This window comes from Malurus melanocephalus, unplaced genomic scaffold (assembly GCF_030028575.1).
Source record: "Malurus melanocephalus ecotype Western Australia unplaced genomic scaffold, MMel_1.1 scaffold_435, whole genome shotgun sequence".
Taxonomy (NCBI): Eukaryota; Metazoa; Chordata; class Aves; order Passeriformes; family Maluridae; genus Malurus; species Malurus melanocephalus.
Window position 1 is genome coordinate 435,126 of NW_026623667.1, and position 16,103 is coordinate 451,228.

General features: G+C 51.0%; 2 protein-coding genes across 3 annotated transcripts in view; one reads left to right on the plus strand and one right to left on the minus strand.

Moving 5' to 3' along the window:
- The window catches only part of ABL1 (ABL proto-oncogene 1, non-receptor tyrosine kinase), a 77,754-nt gene extending 68,177 nt beyond the window's left edge, over positions 1-9,577 (plus strand). For both annotated transcript variants that reach the window (XM_057380061.1, XM_057380062.1), the window contains 4 exons: positions 2,026-2,178; positions 2,815-2,904; positions 3,226-3,390; positions 5,739-9,577. In XM_057380061.1, the coding sequence (XP_057236044.1) occupies positions 2,026-2,178; positions 2,815-2,904; positions 3,226-3,390; positions 5,739-7,438 (2,108 nt within the window). In that variant the 3' untranslated portion in view covers positions 7,439-9,577. The remainder of the gene's footprint in view (positions 1-2,025; positions 2,179-2,814; positions 2,905-3,225; positions 3,391-5,738) is intronic.
- A 5,389-nt stretch (positions 9,578-14,966) lies between these two features.
- Positions 14,967-15,353, minus strand: QRFP (pyroglutamylated RFamide peptide). Its single transcript, XM_057380056.1, has one exon. The coding sequence runs from the start codon at positions 15,351-15,353 to the stop codon at positions 14,967-14,969; it is 387 nt and encodes a 128-aa protein (XP_057236039.1).
- Between the last annotated feature and the right edge of the window lie 750 nt (positions 15,354-16,103).

A 16,103-nucleotide genomic window follows, 5' to 3' on the forward strand; every position in this document is an offset into this window, starting at 1 on the left:
TTCAGGAGGGAGCAGCAGGTTCCCTGGTTTGAGTCGTGTTGTTCTGTGAGCTTGTCAGAGAGCAGGAACTGATCTCTGCTTGGGCAGTCTTAGAGCAGAGCACAGAGAATGCTGACCTGATTTTATATATTTGAATTGTTGGCAAATATGAAAGTAAGGGGTACTGTGTTGTTTATAGAAATGTATGAAATGGGCTTGGAGGGCACCAGTGCTACTGCCTTGATGGAGTTCTGGCACAGGACTGTGAAGTGCTATTTTGTTGTATAGCCAAAAACTTTCTAACTACTTCAAGGAGTAATGAATATGGTTAATTTTAAGTTAAAAAAAATAATTATGTGTGTATCTGTCTAGTGATAGCTCCAAGCTCGTCTTTCTGCATTTTGAAAGAATAATCTTTGGAATGAGATGAGGAGAAGCAGAGGGAARTTTGATGACAAATGGTTATTGAAGAGCCCTGAAGTGCTGTTGATAAGAGTAGGCTTAGCTAAATGGAGCTATATTGTATCAAATCTGACCACAGAAAATTTCATTGTACTTTTATCAGCCTTTCTTTGGGTTTCATATCTCCGCCGTAGCTGTTGGTCAAATTCTCCAAAGTGCCCAGTGACATGAGATAGAAGTTTGTGGAATGTGGTCCCAAAGGCACTTGGAAAACGATACCCTGAGCATCTTCTATATATAAACCAACAGACAGTAGTAGAGATGAAGTTTTCTGCAGTTTGGGGGAAAATGTGCAGAGAAAGGCTTTATGCTGAGGAAACTTCCAGGCAGATGGCTGATGTAATATGTTTTGTAGATGGAGGAGGAAAAGCCAAAACAGCCTCCCAAGGAGCATGTGATTTCTGATCAAGGTGTTTTCTGCTGCTTTGGGTTTCCGTGAGGTGTTGACTGCTGAGTGTCTGCCACCTTCTCAGGGTGTTGCTGTGGTGGCTGCAGGATCCCTGTTGGATTTCAGTAGGAGAGTACTTGGGGGAGGAAATATCCCAAAGGAATRTGGGGTATCTTTAGTTAGGATTAGTGTAACCTCGGGAAGCAGAGTTGGGGCAGTGGACTTTGGGATCTCATCAGAGATCAGCTGTCCCCGGAGGCCAGGGCTGCTGCTGGGCACGCCAGGGTTTAGATGTTTTCACCTCACTGCCTCAAGACAGCAATCAAAGAAAATTGTGCACAGAAATGTCTAATGTAAATTGCCCTTGGTGGCGTTGCCATGTAATGTGATGTGATTTCCTTACTTATGCGGAATTGTAATCGCTTTCTCTTCAGGTTAAGAACAGAATAGGGTGACTGAACTAATTACATGCAGGTTGTTGAACTGGTGTTGGGTTTATTCTGTGAGCCTGACTCCTGGGTTAGCTGCCTGACCCCGCTGCTGACCTGCATCCCCACTGACTGCTGCCACTTGAATGCCTYGCCTGTTCCAAGACCCTTTTTGTGCTTTCCCTTTTCCCATTCAGCTTTCGCTGGGACCAAAATGTCTCACCCTCACTGTATCTCATTGGTAGCAACTGCTGAAACTTTCCTCTCGCTGCTGCCTCCCAGATTTCCCTTCYACACCATGCTGCAGCTAAACAAGGGCACCCCAAAAACACTGAGCTATTAAAATGTGCGAGTCCTCCGGGGAGAGGTTGCAAATGAGAGGAGCTGTCACACTGAGGRAGCGACTGCAGTGCAGCAGTGAAGCGGTTTCAGCTAATCCACTGTGAAGTCTCTTAATTGTGCCTCTAATAGGACTTGAAGGATCTCAAGGCGTTCAGGTTTGAGACAACTGATACATTGAAAATTAGTCTAATTCTACCCTGTCATATCGCAGGAGACTTGTCTGTGCTGACGGAGAGGCTTGTTACGCTTCTTTAACATTTAAGCTGCTGCTGAGCATGGGATCTGAGCCACCCAGAGCTGGTCTGTGTGTGCAGCACTGTTTAGTGACTACTCCACTAAACATCCTCTCAATTCAACATGAAAACAAAGCTTATTGATTTTTTCCCTCCCTCTTTTTTTTTCCTTCCCTCTTGTTCTCTACTGCAGCCTTTGGTGTTCTGCTGTGGGAAATYGCAACCTAYGGGATGTCCCCTTACCCTGGGATTGACCTGTCTCARGTCTATGAGCTGTTGGAGAAGGACTATCGTATGGAGCGTCCTGAAGGCTGTCCTGAGAAAGTTTATGAGCTCATGAGAGCGTGTAAGTGTTCCTTAGCCCTGCAAATGATGCTTTTTAGCCCTGCAGGGGTTCAATAAAAGTGCGAGGATATGGCTATGTACAGCAAGGCATGAGAACCACCCCCTGCCAGCTGCAGGGAAGGTGCAGTGCTGTGTGGAAGTGTTTGGTTAAAACTGCTTTCCCCGGAGGATGAGCACGCTCTGAAACCAGCTGTTCATCTCTACTGGGAGCCCACAGGCCCGGGGAGAAGATTTGTTATGGATCTCAATGCTTCTTTTGTCTCCTTTTTCCTGACAACTTAAAGAAAAGCTTGTGCTCCAGGGATGAAGCAGGAGYTTCATTTGGCTTCTTGCAGGACTGATTGTGACTCTTCACTGTGGCCTTTTAGAACGTGACTCAGTGCCCTGCACTTTTCCCCAGCAGTGCTCAGCACCTGCTGTCACACACTGRCACAAAAACCTGATTTAGGGAGTGCTGGGTGTCTGCAGCTGWCACTGAGCCAAAGTGGTTGCAGACACCCAGCACCCTGTAAATCAGATTTCCGTGTCAGTATTTTATCTCAATGTATTGGAAGGGAAGTGTGATTTCTGGTTTTTCCTGGTGCAGGGTCTGTTGCTGGAAGGAAGTTTTGAGTGGTGGTGTGATTTTTTTTTTCAGGCTGGCAGTGGAGTCCTTCTGATAGACCCTCCTTTGCTGAGATTCATCAGGCCTTTGAAACGATGTTTCAGGAATCCAGCATATCTGATGGTAGGTCTGGGTCCTGTTGGACCAGCAATGCCAGGGGTGGGGGAAGGGCTGACTGCATCCTAAACTCAGCTGCTGCAGTGAAACTGAGTCCTAGGTTGTACTACCTGATGTAAATGATGTAGAAAGCAATTACTTGTTTATGTATGGGTGTTTTTTTCTGGGCAAACATCTCATTTTAAAGGGCCAAATGGCTGAATAACCCCATGGAACCCCTATTTTGTGTTGGTCGYTTTCCTTTTGTGCTGTTAATTCCAAACACAGCAATAGTTTTTTTTTATCTTCAGTTGATTGCAGTGATTGTTTTTCTTCCGTGCATTGCAGAGGTGGAGAAGGAATTGGGAAAGAAGGGCATGAGGAGTGTAGTGAGCAATTTCCTGCAAGCCCCAGAATTGCCAACCAAAACGAGAACATCGAGGAGAGCTGCTGAAAGCAAAGATGCCAACGAGGGCTTGGAGACTGCACATGCTCGAGGCCAGGGGGAATGTGGTAGGTTTTAATTAAAGTCATTATTCCTTCTGGAAATACAGGGGGAAACAAAATGCACATCGAGCTCCAGGTCCTCACGTAGGCAAAGCTGTGCCTAATAACAGGTGCCATCTCTCTGTACCAACGCCGTGTTTCTGGGTGACAGGCTGCTGAGTTTGCTGTCCTGGGTCCAGAGCTCCTTTTATTAGTTTTTGCAAAGGTAGGTTGTTAATTCTGGGGCCAGATACATGCAGCAGCTGGAAGTGTGAATCCTTAACTGGCTGAGGGACTGGTGCCCTCCCTGCTGCTGCTTCGAGAAGCCCTCGGAGTTCTTTTAACTTAATGGCTGTTGCCTGCAGCTCCCTAAAGACCAGAGCCTGAGCACGGAGCTCTCTGATCATATCCTCTTCCCATTCCCTGGCAGGAGCTATCAGTGGGATCTCCCACTGCATCTGAGTGCTGGGTAATCTGCTGTGTTCAAGCCACTTTGCACTACCACACTGCATAATTTAAAGCGGGGTGATAGCTCGGGTTTAGCAAGCCCCATAAGGGAGGTTTCTTCACTGTTCCATCCTAGCAGATTTGTGCTTGCAGCACAGCAGAGTATTACTCTTGGCAGGCACCAAATATAATTTCAGCAAGGGACAAAGAGGTATTTACAGACTCTTCCATAAAATTAAACTTCCAATCAGTTTCTCCAAGCACTTACCTTTCATTCCGAGGTAATAAAAGCGGTGGTAAAAGGCTGAATGAGTACAGGAGATTTGTGTCTAGCTCTGTATTTGAAAAACAAGAACGTAAAATGCAATACAGTGGAGTTTTTTCCAGCTTCTGTTGAGGCTGCATCTTGTGACCACTCTTGTGACTGACCTTTTTTGTGTAGTGTCAGATTTACCCACTAGTACATGTTTCAGTAACAAGTGTACATCTAGACAAGGTGGGGAGGGGGCAAAAGAGGGGATTTAAAATGCTGGAAAAAGAAAGTATCAGTGACTTAGGAAGGAARGTTATTTACCATATATAGGAAATATAATTGCCTATTATTACAAGCTTTTGAAGTAAAATAATTTCATTTAAATACTTGAGGGCTTTGAGAAATTCAAATACAGCAGGCATAATATGATTTTAACATTATGCTGGGAATCATTTAGCTCTTTACTGTAAAAGAAATTTTTTTCACAATAAAGTTTTATTGCAGTTTCCCTTCCAATTGTCAGTGTTTCCATAGCAAGTCCAGCAGCTGGAAGCTGATCCTCAGTGTTAGCTGCTAGTTTTCTGTGGATTTCTGCAGCTCCACTCTGTCTGTACTCAGTAAGGCCATGGCTTTTCTGGCTGTCCAGATGCCCCTGAGTTCTGTGGCAGTGGTGYAACTGCAGCGTTCTTGTGCAAACGTGTTGTTCTCTCAAAGTAAACAACTATTTTTTTTGTTGCAAATTCTCTCCCCTCAACCAAAATCCATTCCTCAGCCAAAATCCTACCCATAGAACGATGATCACCAGTTTGTGACTAAGAAGCATCCTTCCTTATGACTCTGCTTCATCTCCCTTCTTGCTGCCTAGTCAAGCTGTAAATGTATATGCTGCCCTGCAGGCATTCTTCCTTTGGATTAGAATGCCATTGGAGTGCCTGGCCTAGGAACGAGCCCCTCTGTCAGTCAGACACAGAGACCTTCAGGACTCTGTATGAATTTATTATAAACCATTATTCATTTYTAAGTACCTCTTGTAAGTGGAGAGAGGGTCACCCCATTGCTTCCCTCTGCAGCAGCGCTGCGGGAGGAGGCTGGTGCTGCCCCTTTTGTCTGTTATTGTACAAAGCTGAGCATCTTCACAGTGCTACAACCTGAAGTGTCATATTTTGATCTCRATTTCTGCTCATGAAACAGTTATTTCCATTCCCCACAAAGGATGRCATCAGGAAAATGAACGAGGAGCCTGGGGATGGAGGTGGGTTACAGAGGTGCCTTATTAATTCAGAGGGTCAGCAATTCAAAAGACAGCAATAGCACAGGGACTRAAGCAAAGGCCTTTTTGTATTTATCTTCTTCACAGTGTGAAGTTTAGACAAGTCTGCAGATGTGAGGATGGGAATCTGAACACAAACATGYAGTGTTTGTATGTCACTCTTCCAGGCAGAAGCCCACAGGGAAAGCAGTTTGGCAGCCACCTCAGGAACGAAGGGATGCAGGATCACAGATCACGTTCAGTCCAGGCTTGAGTGTGACTGCACTTACTTTGTTTCTTCTCTAAAGTTGTGTCTATTTAGAGAACCTGCACCTTTTAGAGGTGCTGCAGTGGTTTGATCCTGTAAGAAAATGGGTTATTCTGGCTCTCAGAGCAAAGCTCAAGAGCTTTCCTTTTGCCTTGCAGACCCCCTGGATCATGAACCTGCTATTTCTCCCTTGCTCCCACGGAAAGAGAGGGTGGCCCTGGAGAGCAGTTTGAATGAAGATGAGCGGCTGCTTCCAAAAGACAAAAAGCACAACCTCTTCAGTGCCCTGATCAAGAAGAAGAAGAAAACTGCCCCTACCCCTCCAAAACGGAGCAGCTCCTTCCGGGAGATGGACGGACACTCGGAGCGCAGGGCGGGCGGGGAGGAGGAGTGCAGGGATGCTGGCAACGGAGCTTTCATTGCCCCCMCTGCAGACACAGCTGACCCCTCCAAGTTCCAGAGCCCAAGCAATGGGGCTGGTGTCACCAATGGGGTTGTGGCTGGGAACTCTGGGTTCTTATCTCCACACTTACGGAAGAAGTCCAGCACGATGAGCAGCAGCCGAGGGGTGGCTGGTGAGGAGGAGAGCAGTTCCAACTCCAGCAAGCGTTTCCTAAGGTCCTGCTCAGCCTCCTGCGTGCCCCACGGAGCRAAGGACACGGAGTGGAAATCTGTGACTCTGCCTCGGGATTTGCAGTCCACGGGACGCCAGTTTGATTCCTCCACTTTTGGGGGGCACAAAAGCGAAAAGCCAGCGCTGCCTCGGAAGCGGGCGAACGAGGCCAAGACTGACATTGCTGTCAGGGGAACAGTGACCCCTCCTCCACGGCTGCTTAAGAAGAATGAAGAGACCACTGATGATGTGTTCAAAGATGCAGAGTCGAGCCCTGGTTCCAGCCCTCCCACCCTGACGCCAAAGCTTGGCCGTAGGCAACCTGCTGCCCCTCCTTCCTCCAGCGGGCTCCACAAGGATGATGGAGTCAAACCSAGTGCCTTAGGTACCACTGTGACCATGGACCAAGGTTCTGCTGCCAAACCCAACCCTGCTGGGTTTGTGGGGGCCAGCAAGGCTTCCTCRGAGGAGCCACGCCTGAGGAGGCTCAAGCAGACCTCGGAGTCGGCAGGGAAGGACAAAGGGAAGTTATCGAAGCTGAAACCAGCCCCTCCTCTCCCACTGTCTTCATCYTCCATCGCCAAGCCTGGGAAGGTTTCTCACAGTCCCAGCCATGAAGCAGCAGCAGATGTGGTGTCTGGGCCRAAATCCAAACAGTTGACTCAGGTTGGAGAGGCTGCAGGCAGTGATGCTGTCAAGCCAAACCAGTCAGGGGAAGGTGTGAAAAAGCTGGGGATCCCCTCTGTACCAAAGCCACAGTCCTCTACAAAGCTGCTGCTGAGCACAGCGACCCCAGCTGCCTCTTCCTCATCCATACCCTCTGCCCCAGGCGGGGACCAGACATCATCCACAGCCTTCATCCCCCTCATATCCACCAGGGTCTCGCTGCGGAAGACCCGGCAGCCCCCGGAGAGGATTGCCAGCGGCACCATCACCAAAGGGGTGGTGTTGGAGAGCACCGAGGCTCTACGGCTCGCCATCAGCAAGAACTCTGAGCAAATGGCCAGCCACAGCGCCGTCCTGGAGGCTGGCAAGAACCTCTACACCTTCTGCGTGAGCTACGTGGACTCCATTCAGCAGATGAGGAACAAATTTGCTTTTCGGGAGGCCATCAATAAGCTGGAGAACAACCTCCGGGAGCTTCAGATCTGCCCAGCCACCGCTGGCAGCGGCCCCGCGGCCACCCAGGACTTTAGCAAACTGCTCAGCTCGGTGAAGGAAATCAGYGACATCGTTCAGAGGTAGCGAGAAACCAGGTTGGAAAACAAACAAGTGAATCAGTCAATCACAATGGGCCAAAGCCAARTGTGGGGAGAGTAATGTGTGAACTGACAAAGGAGCTGTGCCAAGGATGCAGACTGTGAACAGACGTCCCAGCTCTGAAGGACAGGGCTGTGTTCAGAAGGCACTGCCCACCCTCTGAACTCAGATTCCCTGTGTTTCATATACTCGTAATCGTCTTATCTGTGGAGTTCTTGCCTTGYGGACTACAAGTCTCAATGCTGATGTGTCACACCATGCCTTTTTATTAATATTATATTGTTCTGGACAGACCATAAAGACTGAAGCCAGACTGGTGGACACTGAGATGCTGTCCTCCTCGGGAGGACTTTGTACTGCATTTTTGTCCCCTCTCTCTGCCCCCCTGTACATGAGGATGAGTGTTTGGATAGCAATACACCYACTGCATTTCTTGGGAGAGTTTGCCAGCACATGGCCCTGGCCCAAGTCTGACATTTACCTGACACTAATGCAGCAGATTCGGTGCTTGGCAGGGAAGSGGGGAAAATTATTAATGTAAGTTTTTTTTTTTTAATGACAGAATGCTACAATTGATAATTGCCCAAATTTTTCCTCTGATTCCACCTGCTACCCTTGGTTTCTGTTTTCAGCAGTTTTTCAATGTTGTTGAGCTCCAGTGAATCGCTGGGGCTCACAGCATTGGAGGCAKCACCCGCTGATGCCCCAGCCCAGGAGCCAATTTGCAGATCTGCCTCGGCAGCAGAACAGCCTGGAAAAGGTCTGGGGGAGGATGTGCTGTGGCACTCTGGTGATGTCTGACACTAATGGGGCTGCTGTTTGGGGTGGGGGGTTGCAGAGCTTGGGCAGCTGGTGCTGGGAGGTGGCAGTGGGAAGAGATGGCTTGGGATGAGCTCTGAGACACCACAGTGTCCTGGCAGCTGTTGTGGCTGAGCCTGCACATGGCAGTGGTGAGAGCTGCTGTGTCTCCAGTGGAATCTCCAGCTCTTGGTTCTGTGAAGGGAGATGGAGCTTGGCCTCTGCAGAGCCCTGTGCTTGGAGGGGCTGTGGTGCCTGCCWTTCCATGCCACAGGAACCCCTCAGCAGGAGCTCCAGTGCCAGTACTCCGGGGTTAAAAACATTTCTGCCTTCATGTCAGCGCGGTTCCACCCAGCATCAGCCAAGGATCTGTGCAGACTGCAGACACCTGGGTGCATCTCCCGAGGAAACTGCCAGCAAGACTCCTGGCATTCCTTTCCAAGGTCCTGTGACCTTCCCAATTAATGCTGGGAACTAACTGTGACTCGTGACAATAGTGAAAGAACAAGGTTTAGGGCTATTAACAGTGCAATTTAACTCCTCTTAACAGTTCCAAACATGAAAAAAACACATTTTCCATTTTCTGTTCCCCCTGTAACTCGTGACCCCTCTTGTGTATCTTAAACACTAATTGCCTTCAATTGTATTTTATGCTGTTCTCTTTGGAACTGTTTGTTTTGTATATGATTTCTAGTAGTTCACTCGTGTGTGTTCACGCCACTTCTCGCCCTCACAAACAGCCATGACCTAACACGTGACAAATGTTCAAAAGAAAATACACACTTCTGCCACAGGCTGCCTTTGAAAATGTAAGAAAAAAAAGCAAAAAAACAACCCTTGGATTTTCTCTTTCCTGGAGGTACTGTTTTTACTTTGATAACATATTGTGCCACTATATTATACATTTGTATCTTGTTATTACACACTTTTGTAGACTTGTCTTTTTTACAGTGTGTAAATAGCTCTGTCCTTCATCTCTGTGATACTTAAGGGGGTTGTTTCCCCTTTAATTTAGTCCAGTACAGATTGTTTCTGTACATGACTTTCAATTTTCTTCTCTCTTCCTCTATTTTCCTTTTTTTTTTTTTTTTTTTTTTTTTTTTTATTCCAGTCTCTCTTGTGTAGTATATTTAAAAATAAATCAATGTTGAGGAAAACTTGTGTTTGTCTGTTTGCGAGGCTTTTCCAGCCCAGTTACCTCCCCTTAGACTCTGCATCCAAAACCAGGAGTTTTATTTTTGGGGATTCAATCTGGCCCTTCAGCACAGTGGGATGGTCAGAGCCAGGCCAGCAGCCCCTTTCTGTGTTCTTTTGATCTGGCTCTGAAAAGTCAGGAGAGAAAAAGAAATGCACAGAGTAAAGACTGTGTCATCACCTCTTTTGAATCAAAGACTTTGCAGTTGTCTTCAAGGAGATTTGAATCACAGATYTGACTGAACTTTTATTAATGGTTTGCATTCTGTAATTCAGCTGCTGTTGTGTTTTCTTTCTCCTCTGCTGTGAAATGACCCATGAGTTCCTCTCCTCGCACAGTTCCCTCCCTCATTTCTGGTTGCCCATTCTTATTTTCTGTTTCCCTTCAGCCTTTCTAGTAAATCTTGGGGGAGGGACTAAATCTTAGTACTGAGCAGCCTCTGAAATGAGAATCTGCCTTGATTAATGAAAATGCTTAAGAATAAAAAAAAGGATGAGAAGAAAACAAGGGCAGGTGACAGTGCATGCTGTGCCTGAGGTCTCACAGTTCTGTGATGATGTTTTGGGGTTAATATCCAATTTTGCCCATTTCTAATCCGCTCAACAAGTCCTGGTGAAATCTGCAGTCCTGGCCCCAGGGTCTGCTCTCTCTTTGGGGATCAAGGCTCATCGGAAACCTTGGCCTGCTGTGACAGCAGCTGCATTGGGCTGCTTCTGGTGAGCTGCAGAAGGTGAAGGAGGAGCAGGAGGATGTGCTGGGGAGTACAAACACAATTCAATACCTGCTCTGAGCAGGGCTCAGGCACAGCCAAGGGGTCTGCAGTGAGCAGAGCTGCAGCACTCCAGGGGTGCTGGGTGGGAACCAAAACCCTGCAAAGGTCAATACCCAAACCTGAATATGGGGAGTGGTTGTGGGCTGAGGGAAGAGGGAGAAGCTTAACCTGCCCCTAAATATGATCAGTGCTGGTGATCTCCATCTCTGCTGGCTTAGGGACTGCTCTGTGGTGTCGTGGGAAGGCAGAGGCCGGCTGACCTGGCTGGGGAAAGCCCCTGGGTCTGGGTGTTGGGAAYGAGAGAGAGGGGATTAAAGGCTAAATTTAGCTGAGTACAGTAGGAGTTGATTTAACAGATCGATGCATTTAACAGTTTGATTGCTCCAATTTTCAAGGCTATTGAGCTTGAAAGTGAGAGTGCTCTGGGGGAAAAATAGCTGTGTTTGTGGTTTTGTTTTGGTTTTCATGTCTTTGAAATTACAATGTTCGCTCTTCTAAGTTTTCCTTTAATGTCATCTTGCTTTTTGTTGAGAAGTTGCTTGTCACAAGATGTAAAATGTGGTCAGTGTTTTATGCTTGCTCTTTTCCTCATAAACCCTGTGTCACTTTGGACAGGCTGGTGTGGCAGCGCTCTTGGGTGTGCAGTAACACTTGTGTCCCCTGGGATGGTCTGTGACAGCCCACAGCCTCTTCCTTGGCTGCCATTCATCCTTCCACCATTGAAAAGAGAGGAAAATTCACCYGAACACAGTGTCAGCTCTGAGGAGAGGGTTCCTGTCATCACCTTTGCATCCAGAAATTGGCTGGCAGCAGAGTGGGACGTGCTCCTGGTCCAAGGGTGAGACCTGAGCAGGATGAGCTGCTGGGAATGATGCTCCTGGTTCAGTTCCTGGTCAGTSCTGATGCCTTGGCAGTGCCAATGCCCCTAAAGCTGTGGGTGAGGGACACCCCCAGTCCTTTCATGGTTGAGGCTGGCCTCAGAGCTGTCCCTGGCAGTCCTGCTCAGTGGTAGATCCAGCTCAGCAGAAAGCTGACCTGCAAACCCGGCCGTGCTGAGTGTTTTCCCAGCAATCGCCCCCCTGTTGAGGGTTCTGTGTTTGTCCTCCCATCCATTCTGCTGATGAAGGTCCCACCTGTGCTCCTGGAGCCTGCWTGACCCASTTATGACACACAGAGCCTCTTCATRGGTCCCTGGGATGCAATTAAACCGAGGTTKCTTTCTCTGCCATTGTGTTTCTGAGATTTGCTGTTCCCGTTGTGTGTTTGTGGTGCTGCAGCTCTGCCCAGGGTGGAGGAAAGGTGAGGGKCAGYCCTTGRGGATGGAGCAGATGGGCAGAGGCCAGGGCAGGGCTTGTGCCTGGGCAGGGAGGGCTAACAGGGCATCCATGGGGGCTAACAGGGCATTCCATGGGGGCTAATAGGACATTCATGAAGGTTAACAGGGCATCCATGGGGGCTAACAGGGCATTCCAGGAGGGCTAACAGGGCATCCATGGGGGCTAACAGGGCATTCCAGGAGGGCTAACAGGGCATCCATGAGGGCTAACAGGACATTGCATGAGGGCTAACAGGGCATCCATGAGGGCTAACAGGACATCCATGAAGGTTAACAGGGCATCCATGGGGGCTAACAGGGCATTCCAGGAGGGCTAACAGGGCATCCATGAGGGCTAACAGGGCATTCCAGGAGGGCTAACAGGGCATCCATGAGGGCTAACAGGGCATCCATGAGGGCTAACAGGGCATTGCATTAGGGCTAACAGGACATTGCATGAGGGCTAACAGGGCATTCCATGAGGGCTAACAGGGCATTGCATGAGGGCTAACAGGGTATCCATGAGGGCTAACAGGACATTGCATGAGGGCTAACAGGGTATCCATGAGGGCTAACAGGACATTGCATGAGGGCTAACAGGGTATCCATGAGGGCTAACAGGACATTGCATGAGGGCTAACAGGGTATCCATGAGGGCTAACAGGACATTGCATGAGGGCTAACAGGGTATCCATGAGGGCTAACAGGACATTCCATGGAGAGTCCCAGCAGCGATGGTGGCAGTGCCTGCTCTGCTCTCACTGTCTCGGTCCTCTGGCCGTGTTAGAGGAGTCCAGGGCCTGTTTGATCTGCTCCTTAGGGTTGGTGTGTGKGTGGGTTCTGAGCTCTCTGGCTCTCAGAGGTGTTGGGGTCCTGTGTCCCCTCTGGAGGAGAGGAACTGGGGAGGGCTGTAGCTTCCTGTGGGAGCTGGGGGGGAGACATCATGTCCCATCTGCAGGGAGGGCTCTCCAGCCCCTCAGGGGTTGTTCTTGGCATGTTCCCCCTCCTTCCTCCCAGCCACACACTCCCAGGCTCCGGGCAGTTCTTTTCCATTCACTTTTACCTCCCCTCCTCAGCATTAATCCCCAAGGGGCAGCAATCAGGAGCAGAACGCTGCCTCTTCCAGCACACCAGACACCCTGAGGTGAGCTCAGAGGAGCCCAGGGGTGCCATGGCCCCTCTCCTGACAGAGGGTGAGGAGGGTGATGGCATCACGGAGCCCTGTGCCATGGGGGCTGAGCCCAGCTCTGTCCCACCTGCCAGGTAAATGCTCCGCTTCCCAGTGACATCTGCAGAGGTTATTGCACATCAATCACAGCCTCGTTATGTGTGTGCTTTTATGAGGCTCTTCTGAGCCCGTTCCTCTCGCAGATTTGAGTGCAGGAGCCCAGGCARCCCCAGCAATGCCCAGCGGGTTTCCTTTTGCCTTCCCGCAGCAGCCGGTGCCACTTTCCCCTGCAATGATCCATCACAGCAAAGCCGGGGATTGACCGCCCCTCACTCACCCCGAGTTACTCCAAAACTCTTCCCCTTCCTCCCTCCCATCCCTCCCCCCCGACTCCAGCGCAGGGTAAAATTGATCAGTGCGTTTTTATTGATGGTTTGAACACTCAAAAGAAAGGCGGGGTGGGGGGAAGTCGTCGCCATGGAAACATCGATAAAGCTCCGTCTCCRCCGTGCGATGCGAGCGCGTCCCGATCCGAGCGGGGTCTTTGGTGGGGTGGGAGTTGGGAGGGGGTGGATTTGGGTTTGGGGGTGCCTGGGGTGGGGCTCACCCCAGGGGTGAGTGCCGTGGGTCGCTGCTGTGCTCCCCGGTGTGAGATGCTCAGGGCAGCAGGGATGCAGGAAATGCCCTTCCTCACCTTCACAGCCGGGGCTGTCCTGGTGTGAGGGACAAATCCTGGCACTGTCCGTGTCCTTGCTGTCCCTCCCGTTCCTCATCCCACCCTGTCCTGTTCTCCATCGCTCCTCCTGGACCTGCTGCCCCACCACTGTTTTCCCCCGTGTTCCAGCTCCTCCATTCAGCCTCACTCACTTCTCCTGCTGCCAGAACAACTCACGCAGCACTGCATTAAGTGGTCTGTCTGCTTGATGGATATTACAATGCACCTCTTGCAGCCTGATTTAAGGGTTTTTTTAATCTTTTTTACTCCCCCAACCAAGTCTTGCCACGGTCTCTGATTTTTGAGGGTGCAATTTAGCGCTTGCAAATCATCTCCCAGCTCATTTTTGTGCCTGCAATGAAATATCAGCAGTGGCTCAGTATGTAAGCTGCCGTTAGTGCCTGCAGCAGGTAGTTAGAGCTCTGATTGCTGGTACCTCTGGCAGGCACAGAGAAAACAGTGGCATYGGCAGAGCTAAACCTGCCCAAAGGATGGGCAGGCAGTGGATGGGCAGTGGGGCAGTGGCTGTGCTGACTTGTGGGCTTGACCATTCCCAGAGCTGCACCACTGTGAAGACAAACCGAGCACCCCTCAGTGGGTGCAGAARTCCTTKTTTCAGTCCTTCTGCACCCGAGTTYTGCAGTAGCTGCAGMTGAGAATGGGGGTGATGAGGCCAGGAAGGCACTGGGAAGGGCCAGGCTGTCAGGCGGGAGCTGGGCTGAGTGACAAGGACGTTGAAGGTCGGTCACCACTGTCCCACCGTGGTGAGGACTCGGGGTCGGGGCATGAACAGGGCACTGGGGGTCGGGGCAGGGCTGGTGATGCCAGGGCAGCTTTCCGTGCTCACTCCAGGGGTTGCTAAGGACAAGATTTTCTCGAACCCYGCTGCTCTGCCCTGGTTTTGCAGGCAGGAGCTGCCTCGTGTAAGAGGCATCTTGACACTAAGCAGAATTTGCTGCCGGAGGGACTTTTCCTTAATAGGCAGGAGAGCAGCAACTCGGTGAGAGCTCTGAGGGACCCTCTCCTCCCTGGCAGCTGGCCCTGCACTACAGGCAGTCCCCGGGGACTGGCACCACCAGGACTGTCCTGCTGTAACCCTCCAGCCTCGCTGCCTGGTCCTGCTGGCACTGCCTGTCCCGTTGTGCCACCCCTGCTCTGCCCATCCCATCCCCATCCCATCCCCATCCCATCCCATCCCATCCCATCCCATCCCATCCCATCCCATCCCATCCCATCCCCCTGTGCCACCGGAGACCCACCTTGGGCCCTTTCCCTGTGCCCAACAACAGCTCTGTGTGACCAGGAAAGGGATTTCACCCTCTTTAAGGCACCCTCCTCTTCTTCCATTGCTCTGGTTGGGAACGGGGATGGGAGATGCAGAGCAGAGCTGGGCGTGGAGCAAACGCAGCGTTGCCCCTCCCCAAGGCAACCCCAGCAGCAAAAAAAAAAACAAACAACCCAAACCCTTTTGTTCGAGCAAACCCAGGTGAGACAGAAGGGAAAGACGGGACGGGATGACCTGCAGGAGTTGGGGGATCAAGTCCAAGCTCTCATCTCCCGAAGCGGAAGGTGAAGCCCCCTTTTTTCCTGTTGTAGCCGTTGAGCTCCTCGGCCAGGTTGCCCAGGGTTCCGCTGCGCTTCTCCCCTCCTATGGGCAGCGGCTCGGGGCCGCCCCTCCTGCCCGGCCGCTGTTCTGCCCCGGCCGTGCCGTATCCCCGCAGCTCCCGGGCGATGCTCAGCAGCGCRTCCAGCTCCTCGCTTCGCCTCCGCTTTGCCCCTGTCCTCCAGCCGGGACCGCGGCCCTCCGCCCCCGTTTGCCAGCCGGCACCGAGCAGAGCCCCCTCGCCTGGGTGTCCCGGCTCCCAGCGCTCGCCGGGAGGGAAGCAGGCTCCCAGGCTCAGGAGGAAGAGGCAGGACAGCGRGTAGGGTGCTCTCATCTGGGGGAAGCACAGGAAGGGGAAGGATGTCAGCAAAGCACCGATGGATGGGACAGCAGCACGGGCTGCCCTCGGCATTTCCCCATCCCTGCTTCGACACCCTCAAACCAGCCCTGGAAACCCCCAGGCACCCCCTGCTCCTCCTGCAGCACCGGCGGGGTGCTGGGGGTCGGAGCTCCCCCTGCTCCTTCAGACCCTCTGCCCTTCATCGGCAGCAGGTCCATGCTCGCAAATTCCAGCCCTGCTGCTGCCCCAAGCACAATGCACCTCTTGCRGCCTGATTTAAGGTTTTMAAAAATCTTTTTACTGCCCCAGCTGAGTGGGCTGGTAGCCGGGCAAGGCGAAGGGCTCCGGAGCCGCCCGCTCCTCTCGGAGGCACCGCGGGAACGCTCGGGGCATCACCCTGATCGTCCCCAAAAGCGGGTCCTGCCCGCTGTGCCTGGGTGACACCGGTGAGAGGAAGGTGCTCGACACCGCTCTGCTTTATGGGGCTCGGGGGTGCCCTGGCAGAGAGGTCTGAGCAAAGCAGGAGGGAGTGAAACCCTGAAACCCTGAGCCTCAAGCAGTGCCACAGGCAGTGGGTAACCTTCAGCAGGGGCAGGGCTGCTCTGCCTCCCTTTCTGCTCCAAAAAAGGCTCAGAAAGAGGAAATGTGTATTATTATTATTATTATTATTATTATTATTATTATTATTATTATTATTATTATTATTATCATCTAGAGATATTGCCTTAAAATCTATGCCGGTGC